This window comes from Homarus americanus, unplaced genomic scaffold, assembly GCF_018991925.1.
Source record: "Homarus americanus isolate GMGI-L3 unplaced genomic scaffold, GMGI_Hamer_2.0 scaffold47967, whole genome shotgun sequence".
In the NCBI taxonomy this organism is placed as follows: Eukaryota; Metazoa; Arthropoda; class Malacostraca; order Decapoda; family Nephropidae; genus Homarus; species Homarus americanus.
Window position 1 is genome coordinate 1,406,967 of NW_024731965.1, and position 17,695 is coordinate 1,424,661.

The following is a 17,695-nucleotide window of genomic DNA, read 5'->3' on the forward strand; positions in this document are numbered from 1 at the left end:
TAATTTAGAGCAACATATTACTGTTCTCACTTTGTACTCAAATGTACTACACTAAAGGACTAAAATTTTTATCTCTTGTGCAAAATATATGATGTCTACATGTATTCAAATTAATCTCTATATTACAAGGATTCCAGCAATGCAAGTTATATTCTGCGAAGTTTAGTCTGTGACATTTTATAAGATAAAAACTTTAAACCTAAAACTACCTTCACTCCTGGGAAGGGGGAGGCGAGGTGTTGACAGCCAGGCAGGGGGGAGGAGGGGGGGGTAAAGTGAGGTGAGGTGTATTGACCAGCCGGCGGGGAGATTACCCATTGCTAGTTATAAATCATATAGAGGAGCTTAAGTTTTTCGCTTATAAAATTTCAGTGAATTGATTTGGCGGAATGTAAATTAAATTGCTGGAATTTTTGTGAGATTGATAAATTTGAATATAAACAAGACAAAAATTTTAGTAATTATTTAGTACATTTGTGTACAGTACAGGTTTGCCCTTAGGACAATTATTTCTTTTCCTTTTTTCACAATACTTATTTAGGATGGTGTGTGCATGTAAATGAGTGAAAGTAAATGAAGAAAGTTACATATATCTCGCCAAAAATTTGAGTTGAAAATTTGTATTTAAATGTACTCTGCATTAAAGAACTAAAATTTTTATCTCTTGTACAAAATATATGATGTCTGTATTCAGATTATTCGCTGTCTTGCAAGGATTCTAACAATGCAAGTTATATTCTACGAAGTTTAGTCTGTGACATTTTATAAGATAAAAACTTTAAGTCTAAAACTACCTTGACCTTGTTTTGGAAATGCTTCTTAGGGAGACTTCTTAGTCCAGAACCCCCCAATTTTTTTCCAAATCTTCCGAAATCCGGATTTACAGGGTCCGAATCTTCGAGGGTTTACTGTACTGGAGGTAGGCTTGAGTAAGTTGAAATAAGAAGGGTGAGGTGTATGTGTAATGTGACATTGAGAAGTGGGAACTGGTCAGAGCTAAGAGGGTGGCTGGGTATTGATAGTATTGGTGAGGTTTTGTGCAGAGGTTGGCTGAGATGGTTTGAGCATGTGACGATTTTTGAGGAGACCAGTTAGATCAAGATATGAATGAGTTTGAATGTGAAGGGAGCTAGTGGTATGCCGATAACAACTTAGAAAATGTTGTAAGAAATGACCTCAGAGTTAAGCACCTGATAAGATAGGCTGCAAGATACCATACATCTTGTAGAGCTGCAGTCAGGTTATCATGGCTAACCCATGTAAGTGTGGGAAAGGGGCCACTAAATGATGATAAAGCTACCAGTTTTGAATGTTTAAATTAAGGCAGCTGTGAATAAAATGACTAATGGTATGGCTGGTTAGGTTGACCAGCTTTCACCAGAATTTCGAAAACATATGGGTTTGTATATGAATAAATATTTGTCTAAAATGTGTCATTTGCAAAGTTGAGACACTAGTGATTTTAACGAATATATATACTGTGCTGTACTGTTTATGTGCTATTAGCAAAACAACCAGGAGCCTATGAGTGTCCACTGTTTAATACAGTATAGGTTAATAAGCTCGGCATGGAAAGTTTTATTAAACATATTTTCAAATACAGATATGTATACTGTAGACCCTTGAGATCAAGACTGAACTAGTTTTGAGGATTTTCCGGTCTAGTCATCTATTTGTTGCCCTGGACCCACCTGTAGACTGTGTCAAGTTTTGCTTCCGAACATTTGTTTTACTTCTCAAATAAACAAATAAAAAACAACATTAATGATGGAGCTATTAGAATTAAAAAAAATCATAACTAGCATCAGTAAGCTGATACAATATTTGTAGGTACCATAATGAGCTTACTGGTTGGTTAAGGTATACTTATACTGTACAGGGAGTTAGATAAGAATGCATGCTATCTCCAGCATTGTATAATAGTGCACCTAATTATAGTTTTTAGTAAGAGAAGTTGAAGGAATATTCATTGATATGTAGGTGATATTGCTTTTGTTGCAGATAATAAAGAGACATTGCAAAAACTAGTCAGCCGTTACTGCTAAAAAAAGACGGAATTAATTGTTTCCATGTTAGAGATAATTCCTAAAATCAAGATAATGATAGGCAACAAAAAACATTTGAGAGAAGTTTAATAATCTGAGAGATCTGATGAAGTGACAGTACAAGTGTCCCTCTCTTTATGATAGGGTTGTGTTCCTTAAAACCTTATTGTATATCAAGTTCTCATAAATCTCATGTATTTGTTTATTGATTGCCATTATGAATTGGAACCTACTCTATAGTTCTCAAAAGTAAATAAAAGAGGTTCTCCAGCATGTAATAAAATGACGCTTTGCAAAAAAATCCTACATACATAAAGACTGAAAATACAAAATATATAGACAACAATTTAATGAAAAACAAGACTGATTGTGTTGATACAGTAATACCCTGATTTACGCGGTCAATTGAACCCACAGGGTACCGCGGAAAGTGAACAACAGAACATATGGGATTAATTCCAATAGAGACTGGCCCGACCCCCAAACTCCACTTTTTCCGACACAATACTATGTTGTAGTAAAAATAACATCTAAATTTTATGATGGTATGCTCACACAATTAATATTTAAGAGAAATACAGTCGCCAGGTTAATGTCTATTCAAATAATGGACTCAAATCCCCCCCCACCCCTCTTCCCAGCTCACTAGCTCCTACCTCTCTGATTAATGTTTGGGTGAAAACTCTAGATTTTAACATTTAGTAATTAATAATACCTCGGACTAAAGTTAGGATAATATAATTGACATTTCTGGATTCCTTGCAGGTCAGGGAATATTTTGAATGTAAACTTCATATATTTTGCACAAAAGATAAAATATTTGCTTTGTGTAAACCAAATTATTACTTTAGATCTAAAATTTGTATGTCTAATGCAAAATCCATGATGTTTATATTCAAAATGATCATCATATTGTAAGAATTCCAGCAATGTAAATTATATTCTGGCCGGGTAATTTGTATGAATTTTATGAGCTAAAACATATATCTTCAGTAAATAAACAAAGAAATATTCTTCAAGGACACTATCTGTCAATCAAAATACTCCGCCCTAGCTGGGTCGGTCCCTCCCTCCCTCCCTCCCTCCCTCCCTCCTTACCACAGAAGCGATTGGGAGAAAATAGTATATTTACATTTTAGTAATAAATAATAACTCAGACTAAAGTTAGGATAATATAATTGACATTTCTGGATTCCTTGCAGGTCAGGGAATATTTTGAATGTAAGCTTCATATATTCTGCACAAAGGATAAAATATTTGCTTTGTGTAAACCAAATTATTACATTAGATCTAAAATTTGTATGTCTAATGCAAAATCCATGATGTTTATATTCAAAATGATCATCATATTGTAAGAATTCCAGCAATGTAAATTATATTCTGGCCGGGTAATTTGTATGAATTTTATGAGCTAAATAAAAAATAAAAAAAATTATACTTCACCGCGTATATGAGTAGATGCACCGCGGAAAGTGAAAGTCTGGTTCTGGCAAGGTACCGCGTAAATGAGAAATCGCGGAAAGTGAAACCGTGTAAAGCGGGTTAATACTGTACTGTAGTTGTCACAGTCAACTGCAATAGTCCTAAAACTCAACTGCACACTATCACCTCCAGCTTAATATCTAAGGAGATGGCCTTGTGGAGTATTTTTACTACTGGGGATATTGCTGGGTCAGTTTTGTGGAAAATGCAAGATATTGCTGGAGAGATCTGTTGGAGTGTGGAACTGGATTCAGCAGATTCAGTGTGCTTATGAACAATGTTATGGTATGTCCTAGCTTATCACACTGGATGGAACTTAAGTAATGCATTTTCCTTAGAAAAACAAAATAAAAAAGAACTATCGTAAAATCAAAATTACTTATAAATTGTTGTCAATCGAAAGAAAGGTGCTAATTGTTTACTTTCATAAATTGAGGAGTGCCCTTAGTTATTTTTTTAGTTTGAGGAAAAGGCAACTAAAATGGAATAAATGGACAGTAATTTTGAATGGATCAAAAGTGTGGGCACTCTCCAGACATCAGAAGAAGGCCAGAGACCTTTGAAATGTGTTTTACTGATAGTAATACTGAAAATTAAGCAATGAGAAGAATTAAGATATTATAGTTACATAATTAAGGAAGACTGGATAATGATCAAGATCCCCTGAGAGACAGATTCTATTGGGATAGGTAAAGATAACCTGAAAATTTTTGGAGTAGTGTGTCATGGATGGCTTGACTTTAACCTTAGGGTGGCTACTTGTCTAAGTGATTGATAGCTTTAGGATTATAAAATACTTTACTGACTAATTACAAATATTTTTTGTTAGACGAAACTAAAAGCTCCACTCTGGTAAAGAACCATGTACCCATTTAATACATACTGTACCATGTTTACCTGTGTCTTGTTCACCCCCGGGCATTAATAGAAAACCGCATAAGAAGACTCTTCACCATTAAAACTTAGATTGTTGCCTGAAGAATTATATGTACATACTAATTTAGCTGCCAAACATAATACATGACAATACAAGGAAACATTATATTTTTCAAAACAGGAACTTCATTTTCATTATTACCCTGTAGTCACTTGTGTTTATGTGGCTTATGCAGTATATATACCCTCAAAAGTGTCAAGTGCTATATCACTCCTGAGTTAAAGATTTCAAAAGCTCCACCCTTTCTTTATAAACCTGAACACTTAACTTTTTGTTGCAGCTGCTGTACAGGAAGCAACTTTTATTTTTAAGTGGTTTACCATTTAAGGAAGAGCATGTTGATTAATCTTCACAGTAAAGTAAAATGCATATTTTGGAGGTACTTTTAATATTTGTACAGTCGGCCCTTAACATACGCGGGGGTTAGGTAACAGACATACCCGTGGATGTTAAAAATCCGTGTACTTTTGCTGCCCCCCCCTAAAAAAAAACCCTGGCCCCCCATGTCCTTATTTACAATATATACCTGTGTGAAGTTCGAGTTTTTAAGACCAAATTATTTTGCAAAAAATTGGGGGTCGACCTCTAAACGTGTAATAGTTTCGTTAGGTTGAAAAATATTTACCAGTAACTACCAGTAAACAATGGAAATGACGCACCAACGCACCACCAGCTGTGAGTGTTGGTACAGTTGCCAGGGCAGATCTCTTGCATCATCATAGCAAGCCCAATGTAGCCAAATGCATGGTATGGTAGCACAGGACGATGTAAAACATAAAGTATTCACTTTTTTAAGTTTATTTATAGATACTGTACATAAATTTTTGTTCATTACATTTGAAACATCAATCTTTGTTAATTAAATTTGAAACAAAAGAAAACTACAATAACATATTTCTAAATACCAGGTATTTTCATTAAAATATTACATCACAAGTATATTTTACTTTAACTGTGACTGAATGAATATATTCTCAGAAATAAATATGGAAATGTAATATATTTGCTGAAATGACGTACATATTACAGTGGAAAGTGGGATAAAGTCGTGACGAAAACAATGACTTTTGCTTTCTTTCGTTGTTCAAAAGATTTTTCCGTGGAACAAACCTGTACTGTACATGTACTAAATGATTATGGTACTTAAATTGTTATATCTATTGCCAATATAGATTGTTTATACAGATATTCAAATAAATCACTATCTTACAAGAATCCCAGCAATGTAAGTTATATTCACCCAGGTCGTTTGGGTGGCAAATTATGAGAAGAGCTTAGTCACTCTTAAGTAATGATAAATAAACACGTAAGCCTTCAGCGCCAACTGTCACATCTTATCTCAAATAAATAAACAAACACCACACTGTCACCTCACCTCCCCCCCCACCCCCCCCCTCCCCCTTGTGTTCCCAGACAAAAGATTGGTGATAACTTTATTCTTTAAGGTGTTTATTTTATATAATATCTCAGACTAAAGTTAAAAGATTATAATTTGCATTGCTGGAATCCTTGCAAGACAGCCAATAATTTGAATATAAATGTCATATATTGTGCTTAAGATATAAAAATGTAGTACATTAGTGTACAATACTGTGTAGTACATTTTATAATACAGTATAAAGTTTTCAACTATTTTTGGGTAGATTTACATAAATTTCTTCATTTATTTTCATCCATTTACATGCATACACCATACTAATAGAAATAAATGACCTTAGTGCAAAGCTGGAGTGTACATGTACTAATTTCATTGAGGTACTAAAATTGTTATGTCTACTGCAAATTAGAGCATGTTGCTATTCAAATTAATCAGTGTCTTACAAGAATCCCAGCAATGTTAATTATATTCTCCCAGGTCATTTCACTGGCATTTTAAAATGGGAGAAGCGTAGTAGGACTGTTAAATAAACACACAGAGACCCTCGGCTCAAACTGTCAAACATATCACCTCAACCCCCCCCACCCCCCCACCACTCGCTGGCTGGCTGGCTCCAACCCTCCCTCCCTCCCCCATCTGCTCTGCCAGGGGTTTATTTAGGCTTACAGTTTTTATCTTATATAATATCTTAGACTAAAGTTAGGAGATTATAATTTGCATTGCTGGAATCCTTGCAAGACAGCCAATACAGGTAATTTGAATATAAATATCATATATTTTGCTCAAGAGATAAAAATTGTTGTACATTAGTGTACAGTACTGGTTTTCAGTTAAAAAATGTTGTATTACAATAATATTCCCTCCTAATTGACTTGAATAAATACTTGAATGGAAATATACAATATTTTTGTTGAAACTTCCCGCGTTTCAGTGTAAAGTGTCGTAATAATAAATGGTAAACAATTTGCCTTCGGCACTCTGTGTTTCAGGCACGGTGAGCCTCAGTTTATAGGATGTAGAGTGTTTTTACTGAAGGTTTTGTTGTTCCAATACCCTCGAAAACTTAGGTCGACCTATAAACAAGGAATATCATAAATTAACGATTTTTTGGTCAAAAAATCAGGGTCGACCTAGAGTGTTGATGTCAACACAAGCGTGGTTACAGTGAGACTGACTGAGTGAGGGAGCGCGGGGTGGCGTGACGCGCGTGTGTGTGTGTGTGTGTGTGTGGGGTGGCGGGCGGTGTGCGGTGCCGCACGCGATTTGAATGGCGCCTGATTTGAATGTACTTCAATTACTTCAGTGTACAGAATATTCCTCCGGCGGGGCAATCCGCGTATTTGCGAATCCGTGTATGCTAAACCCGCGTATGTGAAGGGCTGACTGTAATATGAAAATATAGGTGGATTCTGGTGGATCTTGGAAAGGGCTTCAAGGCTTCAAGTATATTTCAGTGGTATCATTTGGTTAATTTTTTTTTATATGAAAATTTTGTTACATATTTGCTTCACCAATAATTATTAGGAAGTGGCTATATAGCCAGACCCCGTTGTGGGTCAATGACCTGTACACGGGTGGGTTATTTCTTGTAAAAAAATATGGAGGCTATTTCGCTGGGAAACCAGTCGGGATGAAATGGTGTGCTAAGTGATCATATTCTCGACTAATGTGCATTTAACCATGGGTATATACAGCTTATCTTATTATGGAAAAAAAATGTAGAAAGAATTTATTCATATTTAAGTTATCATTTTAAATGTGAAGAAATAAGTATCCTGTTGGTTGTTTATTAAAAAAAAAAAAGATTTAGGAAATCAGATGACCCTGTGAAGGTTGTGTAATGCTGAAAACCTAAGTCCTCACTCTTGACCTCTCTTACTGTATCTGACCTGGCTGGTAGGAGCTGTCACTACAGTAACAGATCATAGGGTCACACCTACAGGTATGTCCACACTCTTACCAGCCAGGTATCTCTTAAATTCACAAAAAAAAATCTTGTCCTTGTCAAACTTATTTCCCCGTGACCTCAGGTGGTTAGATCAGAGAACCTTCAGACCTTGGCTCATGACCTGAATATTACTTAATATAGATTTCGAGGTATCCCTCGCTAATTCACTTAACATTAATTTATTTTAGTAATAAAAATAATTTTTTTACGATCTCTCGCTTTACGTTGTCAAAATTTGGTTTAGCAATACTGTAGTAGGTTCATTCAGTGGGAAGGGGAAAAGTTGGAATGAGGTTGCCTGTGAGATGGCGTGTTGCCATTGTTACATATAATTAAACTGAACAATGTGGCTTAGAAATACTGTAAAGAAAATATAATATAAAACTATGAAATAAGAATAATGAAGAGCATGGATGTGTATACTGTATGTGGAAAATGAACATATTTGTGGAGGCAGTGGGCTGTAACTCAGTCACCGAATTGCCAGCCCAGCTGCGTTTTCCCTCTCCCCGATGTGACATGATGGCATACACACAATGCAGCAGACACACATCACATACGTCTCAGAGTCAGCCTGGCTGAACTGTGTTGTGTGCCTATTGTATTTTATGATATGCGTTTTATCAATTAAATTTTTTAACGCAGCAAATTTTTTTCACATATGAGGTTATGCAATTTGAAATTTGTTTTGATTAGAATCACCTTGTGCTTAATGAATTGTTTAACTCGGAACCACATTGCTTATATCGAAGTTTCATGTTAACAAATAAATCGTTTAGCTTTGAAACTGTTTAAAATGAACTCGTTTGTTATTATCATTAGGAAGTACAGTACTGTATTCAGTCAGGAAACTAATTCTTTCACATTTAAAATTACAAAAACTTGAATTTATATTAATTCTTTTTATACATTATTTTTTTCATAGTAAGTGATATATAACTACAGTGTAATTCTAGAGTGGCACATTACTTAGCCCAAAATACAGTTGCTGGGCAGGCATACCAGCTTGTCATGATTGGTTTTCTGGCTATGCAGCCTCCAGTCTGCCAGCTGGTATTCTCAGCTAAGTAGCTAATTTATAAGTATCTTATGCATTGTACAGTATATGGAAAAAAAACATGAGATTCTGTCTTATATTCATATTTCTGGTTTATTTGTAAAGTTTGGTCGAACTTTTATAGAATCCCTTCAGTTATTTTGATAGTTGAACTGCTGGATCAATTTAAGTTTGTTTTTATTTAAATTGAATTGTAAAAACCAATATACAGTGATCGTTGTTATCTCCATTAGCCGGAACAATTGGTGCAGATCATTTCCGGGTAACGAGACGACTCTCTCAAAGCTGGAATAAAAGTCCCCCATCTTGGAATATTCCACAAATGTCTTTCAAATATATTCCTGTAAATTTGTAACTTCTGTAGCTTCCAATTGTAATTTTTTTTTACTAATGAGTGATGTGAAACAGATGAGGGCATCCACTTTTGTTATCCTTACCAAGCCATTCTGTTAATATTTATATTGACTGACTTTTTTGGGTAAATTATATATATTGACAAATGAAAAGATATTTTCTTCCAACTCTGTTTTTATAGATGGGTAATTTATTTGGTGGTCACCAGATTGTGTTTAGGTGTTTGTTTTTAAGCATTAATTAGTTTACATGTCTATTGTAAAATATATCCCTGATTAGTGGATATCAGGCAATACAGTGGTCCTTCGGTTAACGAACTGTTCGATTAGCGAAATTTCGCTTAACGAATTACCTCCCATAAGGATCTTCAATTCGGTTAACGAACAAAACAACTTCGATTAATGAAATCCTTACGACAAACACGTTTTGTTGTGAGCATCAGCTGATCAGCTGATGGGCTAGTCTGCCAATTCAGTAATCTGTTCTATGTTTACATTCGTTTCCAGTGCAGTAAATATCAAGAAAGTTGTGCCCTTTAATATTTTTTGCATTTTTCATTGATATTATTGGTCATTCTGAAATTTAGTTAACATATTGATAATATATAGCGCATTGCAGTGTTGATTTAAATAAAATAGTCTTAAATTACACATAGTGAACTTAAAATTTTATTGGTGAAATTACTGCATCAAGCGTAGGTCCAAAGATTTCTCCTCCATCCCCACTTCCTTCTCTTCTCCCTTCTCCTCCACCCCCACTTCTAATTCCCATCATCATCATCAACCAGGAACCTTCTACATACACACCTCAAAGTAAGTGTACTTTACTGCATTTTTTTTTTTACTTTGTATGCACTTTTCTGTGAGCTGGTACCAATTACCCGATATCCCATTGAAACAATGGATTCGGTTAACGAAATTTTCGGTTAACGAACGACCTTCTGGAACGAATTGTGTTCGTTGACCGAGGGACCACTAGTGACTGGTTTTTAAGGGGAAACAATATAAAAATAGGTTTTAATTGCATAATTTTGTTTACTGTACATTTTTTTAGTATGCACATACACTGTATATGCACCACTGGTTTCATTCCAGAATGTGGAACACCTGGAATCTGTAAGTCATTCTCCATGAGTTTTGTCCCACTGGTGATTTGTAAATAGAGTCTTGACAAATTATTTTTGGCTCTTGATTTATAGATCTTTATTCAGTGATGGACCTCAATTAATTGTGTATTCTCACTAATAAATAACTGAAAATGTTTTTTGATCTATTTAAATTCTTAATTTAGTTTTCACATGGCTGAATGAAGTCTATTTCAATAACTAACTATGTGTAAAGCATGTTTTTAGCTTTATTTAAGTCAATGTCAAAGATATTACCTGGTATTAATTTTAGTAACTAAGCAATGACTTGAGGTATCTACTGAATATAGCCTTAGGTGTAATTTATCCTTCACATCATCAGTTGACTTGGCTTAAATTCCTTGTGAAGGTAATTAAATCAACATTAGAATTTATGGAAAATGAAATTGCATTCATTGCTTTTAGTTGAAAATGGCTTTGTAATGATAATATATTATTGCTTTTTTATTCTCCCTAAATCTTTTCCTGTTGTGCCTTAGAAATGCTGAAGTGATGTTGACTATGTATGGAACTATGAACCATATGTGGCCTTTGCTACTGTAGCACTGTACTGTACTCTGTCTGGAAATGATTATAAAGTTTAATGTTTGACTTGGTATATTTGAAGGTTTGAAAGCTAAAAATGGAAATTGTTATGAAAAGATTGTGTTGTTAACCATGCCAATATGGTGCTAAGTTGCTTCAGAGTTTTGAATCAAGTAGCTAGATGCAAGAAAATTAACTTGAAATTGCTTACAGTAAGGTTCTCAACTAAGTGGGACCTATTTTACTTTAAGATCCCATGTTAAAAGCCAAAATGGTACCCATTCCAAAATTATTCTTCCCCAAAACCCATGTTATAAACTGATATGCAATATGTAGCCATCAGAGTTGAAGATTTATTGTGCTTGTGGTTGGTGTGGTATTGTAGCAAAAGAGTTTACAAGTGCACTGGACAGGCTCCCTTCCCTCACTGGTAGAGCATGAATAGCGCCAGCTACCAACGCCACATTTAAGATATTTTAGAAGTACCAGAAACAAAATTTTGCTTAGGTACTCTTAACCCTCTCATGGTCTTTCGACGCAAATTGCATCACTAAGCACTCCCGTGCTGGTGCAACCCCTCCCGCCCAGCCGTATCTGACACTGAGATAAGCGGAAACACAGGAACAGTGGACTGGCCCTATCAATGACTAAGTTCATCCCACTTGCTTCTTGGGCTGGCAGATGCATCTCTAAAGGTGCAATTTGGATCGCTCTACCCAATGTTCATTATAATGGAAGAACTGTTCCTGTTACTGACACAATCTGCATTTAAGGACTGTGAGGGAGTGAGATTTCCAACCATGGCTAGCAGTAACAGAGGGTTAAATACAGTAACAGTATTGTACTGTACATTTTTCTTAATGTTTAGTTTGATCTCACGTAAATATTGTTAGTGAATTTCTTTCACACACCCGTTACCACCACCACCACTTCCTGCCTCATGCATTGAAAATATTTTTATAGTACCTGGTAAACATGATTTTGTTTAGGTATGACTTAGGTTATGGTAATTTAATTTGATGACACTTAATTAAATTTTGGCAGTAATGTTGTCTGACACAATTGCTCCTTAACCCCTACTCCCCGGGCTAGGGTGCCGCTGGCCGTACCCCCCACGCAGGGTAAATCTAGAAAAATCAACTTTTCCAAAAATAATTTTTAACCTTTTTAAATGATAAAACAATAAAAAAGAAGTAAGAAAAACAATATATTGACCCTCTAGAAACTTCCCTGTGGCAGCAGTGGTGATGGAGATAAAGGGACAGTGTTGTTTTGACAGTTAGCACTCGTGGTCACTGCGCACTTAGCGGCCGTTTTCTGCTTGTCTTTGCGTCCGGGATGGCCAGTAATTGGGTCAAGAGGTGCAAGAGCCAAAATGTGGAGGGGAGGGCAGCCAGGGATAGACCAAGAATGACATGGGGAGAGGTTGTAAGAAATTATGTTAGAGTTATGAACCTAACAAGAGAGACTGCAACAGACTGTGCAGCATGGAGAACTGCCATCAGGTAACCATGGTTCACCCTTGCAATCATGGAAAATGGCTGTAAATCGATGATGATGGTGATGGTGATGATGTGTAATTGTGTGGTGAGTTGAGCCTTGCATATTATTATACAATACTCATCCACCAAAGTCTCCCATTGGACATAAGAGTGTACCGGTGGCACAGCACAGTATCATCAGTAATTATTTTGACTGAATTATATCAGGAAGCAGTGGTCCTTTTGGACATTTTGGGAAGTTTTACCCATGACCCAAATACTTTACCTGTGTTCCTTTGAAAAAATGCTTGGAAAATTTTATACAGTATAGTCTTCATTTACGCAGTCAATTGAACCCGTGGAGGTCTGTGTAAAACGAGAAACGCGTAAACGAAATAACAGAACATATGGGATTATTTGAAATGGAGACTGGGCCGACCCCCAGACTACCCTTTTTCCGACACAACACCTACGTTGTAGTAAAAATAACATCTTAATTTTATGATGGTATGCACACACAATTAATATTTAAGAGAAATATTAATAATATTTTGTTTTTTAACACTACGTTAGTAGAAAAGATGGCTGGGCACATGGGGATGGGGGGTTGGTTCCGAGGCAGAGGGCAGATTTTGGCCCTCACCTGTATCACTTGTATCAATTGTATCACTATCCACCACAGACGCTTGCAGGGCCTCTTTGTCAAACCCCTCAAAGTCCATATCCTCACTATCACTGACTTGGGCCGGCTGTGGTAGGTGGCGGGTGAAGAACTCGGTAATGTTTTGTTGACTGGGCAACCTTGTGTGTACCCTGCCCGCGCTGCTTCCCGCGTAAATGATGGAATGATCCGTGTAAATAAAAATTGTCGGTCTGGCAAGGTGCCGTGTAAATGACCAAACGCGTAAATCGAGACTATACTGTATATTTATATTAATAATAAATCTTTATTTAATATTTAGCTCTGTAGTTGCTGAAGCTCCTTTCCAAATTCAGTGAGGGTAACTTATATTTAAATGTAAAAGGAATACAGTATCTTCTACTTTTTTATGAATATGGTTTCAATTGAAATTACTTTTATTGAAGCTGAGAAAAATGGCTGATGCCCACCATATGTATTTCATAATGGTCTCACAATTGTGGTCTGGAAACATATTTAAGGAAACAGAAAAGTAATTTTCTCCTAATATAAATAATAAGAACCTGTTTCTCAATTTACTTTTTTTCCTGGCATTTCTCCTTGCACAGTCAGAAAACTCACCCATCATAGGTGCTACATGATGATGATACACACATCACACTAGCCCACTCAGGCTGTCTGTTTTGTTCAGATATACAGTACACCCCCCCCCCTGTATTGTGTTCTTTTTTTCTTCCTTTTTAATGCCTTTCTTCTGCAATCGTCTCCTAGTTGCCCTTAGCTTCTACAACTTTGTGAATTCTAACTTATTTTATTCTACACTCCACCTGACACAGCCTCCCTCCCTCTGAACTATTACATCTGACACAGCCTCCCTCCCTCTGAACTATTACTTTCTACACTCTCCTTTCCACAATCTCTTATGGCCCAATATTGATGATGCAGGAACCTACTGCAGTAGAATTATCCTATCCATCAACAGTTCTCTGTTAAGGCTCTTACATTTCAACTGTTAATTTGTTGCAGTGAAATGCAGTACACTCTTGTATCTTCAGTTAATAATCTCCCTTAATTGAAAATTCATGGCCACATGCTCAAGAAAGATGGTCTCTGATATTTGCACATTCCTTTGCCTATATGATGATTTCACATTATAAGATTTCCCATAATTGAAAATTCTGTTTTATGTTTTATTGGTATTAAGTTCTTTATTTTTTTAAGTTTATTATTTCATCCGAGACAACTATTTTATCATTTTCAATTTCTTTTACTTTTGTTTGTTTCCTCAACTTACTGGTACCTTTCCCTTACTCCAGTAACTTCCGCTCCTAATGTATATTTTGGTTTCTGTATAGTACTTAATTTTCATTTTACGCTTGTTAAGCTGAACCCTTTATGCTTCTCTAATCTCTTTATGAAATGCATATTTATAGTGTCGTTCTGTTGCTGTATTTCCATTTCTCACTGTTACAATGCTCATACTAATTCTTGATCAGTGAGAATATTTTGCCACCTTTATAACCCAAGTACAGTACCTGAGTGTGTAATTTGATGAATTATCAGCTCTATTGACTTATGTATGCACAAAAAATATCACATTCTTTTTATGAATATGGGCAACTCTTGCGACTATCTAAACCATGGTTATCTTTATGTTGGAAATTTGTATTAGTTATACGTAGTCTGTTTATACCGACAACCAACAAAAGCTTTCACTATCATTGTCTTTATATGGATCCCATACCTGTAGTTCACTTTTCTTTCTATTGCTGACCTCCCATTCACATTGTGAGCTTTATTGATGTTGTTACAAGTGGTCCTATACAGTACGGTAAGTGTTTCTTAGCTCACATATCCAAAAACTTCTGTATTTATTTTTCTTCAGAACTCTGGTGCCATCTCTCTCAAAACTATCTATACAGTACTGTATTATATCTTTCACTGTTTTCTAAACTAATTCTTAATATCCTTTTTTGCTGCATCTTAGTTATTTCTTTTCATCTTCTTTCACACATAATTAGAAGGTCAGACTTTGTACAGTATTGATCTATTCATCTAAATATTTACTCAGTCATAGGAATTGACAGCATTTGTAAGTAACATTAGGCACACTTACTGTACCTCCTATTTCTGAACTCAATAGAACTCTGGGTAGAAAAACTCTTATATTATTGTCAGTGTAATATCCAGTAAAATGTTCAAGATGGTTGTTTGAGCTTGTTTCTAAATTTGGGATTATTATTATATGTAATATGCCTCCCCAAATTATACTGAGTAATGTATAGTGTATTTCATTTATTGCTTTTATAAGTTGATTTATTGCTAGCCAGTATGTGTATAGTCCTCTTCCTTTAATTGAAATTACAAAATAAATTAGCCCAGTTTTATTGTTTTTTAGAAGGATCAGAATGTGAACTCAAGTGAGAATGATGGCGAGTTTAACGGAAATAATTGGAGGTAGGGAAGTGGAGAAGACTGTGGGAAGTTCTGTATAGTGTGTTAGGAATAAATGAAAGTGGAGAGAGTGATGGAGATCTGTGGTGTGAGAAGGTTGATATTTGAAAATACCTTTATGTGACTAGAAAAAATCTTAATTATACATGGAAGTTGGATAATTGAGAAGATATGGTATTGTTAAATGATGGGTTGGATGTGCATGGAGTATTTGACCATTAGTAGTGGGATAAACTATGAGTGGATGACTAATTTAAAAAATAAATTAAAATACTCCCAGCCAGTGGTTCCCAATTTTTATTTTTTAATCATTACTCCATTTTCATATTGCTATCTTTATAATGGGCTGACCTCACCTGATTCCAGTAGTAACTGGTTCTGTGCTGTACTTGGATCATCAACTGATATCATGGAAGCATATTTACAGATCATCAAGTTTTGTTGTTCACTCAACTCTGCTTCCATTGTTAGAAATAACATATTAATAATTTGTGAGGTGATGGGGCTGCTTTGCTACAGGCAGATGCCCAATCTGGGACTTGGCAGTGGATAGTGCCAATGTGGCATCATATGACATATCCAACTTGTTCTGGCTCTTTGTTTTCCTGTGGAGGAAGCAGGAAAAACTGACCTTGCACACTTCACAATAAAGTAAAATGCCATAATTTGTCCTCTCCTAATAAAAAATCACTCATAATTCATAATGTTTTGCCGCTTAGAAATATTACAATATACAGTACAGTTTAAAAATTTTCTTAATATTTGGTAAAATTTTGAATTATGAGATATTTACAAATATGTATGATGCACATGTCGCCATGGGATGCCTCAGTGTAAACTAGTATATGCATGTTGGTCAGTTCATATGGGTCAGTCATGGAGTGCACTTAATCTATGGTCTACCACGCAAGCTTTATCCACTTGTTTTTCCATCATTGCCCAGTGTTTGAGCAGTTATCGCTGATGACCCTAAATCTGGAAATTAAAATTTTGATTGGGGCAGATAATAGAAAAATACCATTGTTTTTCCCTCGGGAGTAGGTGTCCTTCGTAATTTGTAAAATCTCATAATTCGTAAGGGCTAGAGCCGCTGTTATTTTGAATTATGGGGGTTTTACTGTAGTTGGTCATTCTGTTCATGCACTATTTACAGTACTTCCTGTATTTTTTGGCAGAATACCCAATTACCACAATAAAAAAGTCAAATTTTTACCCCTAGTTTGGGAACCACTGAAGCTAATGAAAGAGAATTTAACTTAAAGTTTGAAGTAATGATTAAGATAAATAAGGCTGGCACATATATGAGGGTGAAGGGGTTAAAGAAGAATGGGAACAGTAAAAGTGTCTTGTTTAGTCCAGCTGAGGCGTTTGGGTATAAGAATATATACTGTACTGTATACAGTATATTAAAAAAGGTGAGGGAAGGGTTGACAGTTCTCATGAGGTAGGAGGGAAAGGTATTTGTTTGTTAGCTGTATGACAGGAGTGATGGAGAAAGGAAAAATACAGGGAAATTAGGAGGGAATTAAAAGAGTGGTGAACAAATATGAAATGGCTGAAAGATTGCCACAAATGTTTAGATAAAACAGAAAGATGTTCTGTTCTGGAGGGAACAATGTAAAGTGAGAACGAAATAAAAATGGTATTTAAGGATGAAGGAGGGAATTAATTGAAGAAGAAAAAATGGGACCAGAGTAAAATATTTTGTACAACAGATAATTGATAAAGGTGAGGAAGAGGAAGAATTATCCTGTTAGGATATCATGGATTGAGCAGTGTCATGAAAAGTGAAGTAATTGAGACATTATGTAAACTAAACAATATTAAGGTACAGGAGTGGCTGAGTGGGATATGGGACATTATGTAAACTAAACAATATTAAGGTACAGGAGTGGCTGGAACCATAGTTATGGATGAGAGTTAAAATACTGATATGACAGAAGGCAAGGACTGTGTTTAGTCTTGTGTATTACAGAGGACTGATGCAAGAGCATGTATAGTGCCCTGGGTGAAGGGAAAGATGGTGAGAATGGGTGCAGGAATTATACGTGAATCTTTGTTCAGTATACCAGTACAGTAGATGATAGATATTGAGAAAATTATAGCAAAAGCAGACTGTAAATTAAGAGAGGAGCAGTATAGTAGTGTGGGTTTAAAACAAGATAAAATAATATATATATATATATATTACCATATATATATATATATATATATATATATATATATATATATATATATATATATATATAT

General features: G+C 35.4%; 1 protein-coding gene across 9 annotated transcripts in view; it reads left to right on the forward strand.

Annotated features, from left to right (window-relative positions):
• Nucleotides 1-17,695, forward strand: part of LOC121868112 (restin homolog) — a 273,799-nt gene that overhangs the window by 131,128 nt on the left and 124,976 nt on the right. For 8 of the 9 annotated variants that reach the window (XM_042368384.1, XM_042368387.1, XM_042368389.1 and 5 more), the window contains one exon: nucleotides 10,296-10,316. The exons of the other annotated variant lie outside the window; for it this stretch is intronic. In XM_042368384.1, the coding sequence (XP_042224318.1) occupies nucleotides 10,296-10,316 (21 nt within the window). The remainder of the gene's footprint in view (nucleotides 1-10,295; nucleotides 10,317-17,695) is intronic. 9 annotated transcript variants of the gene reach the window in all.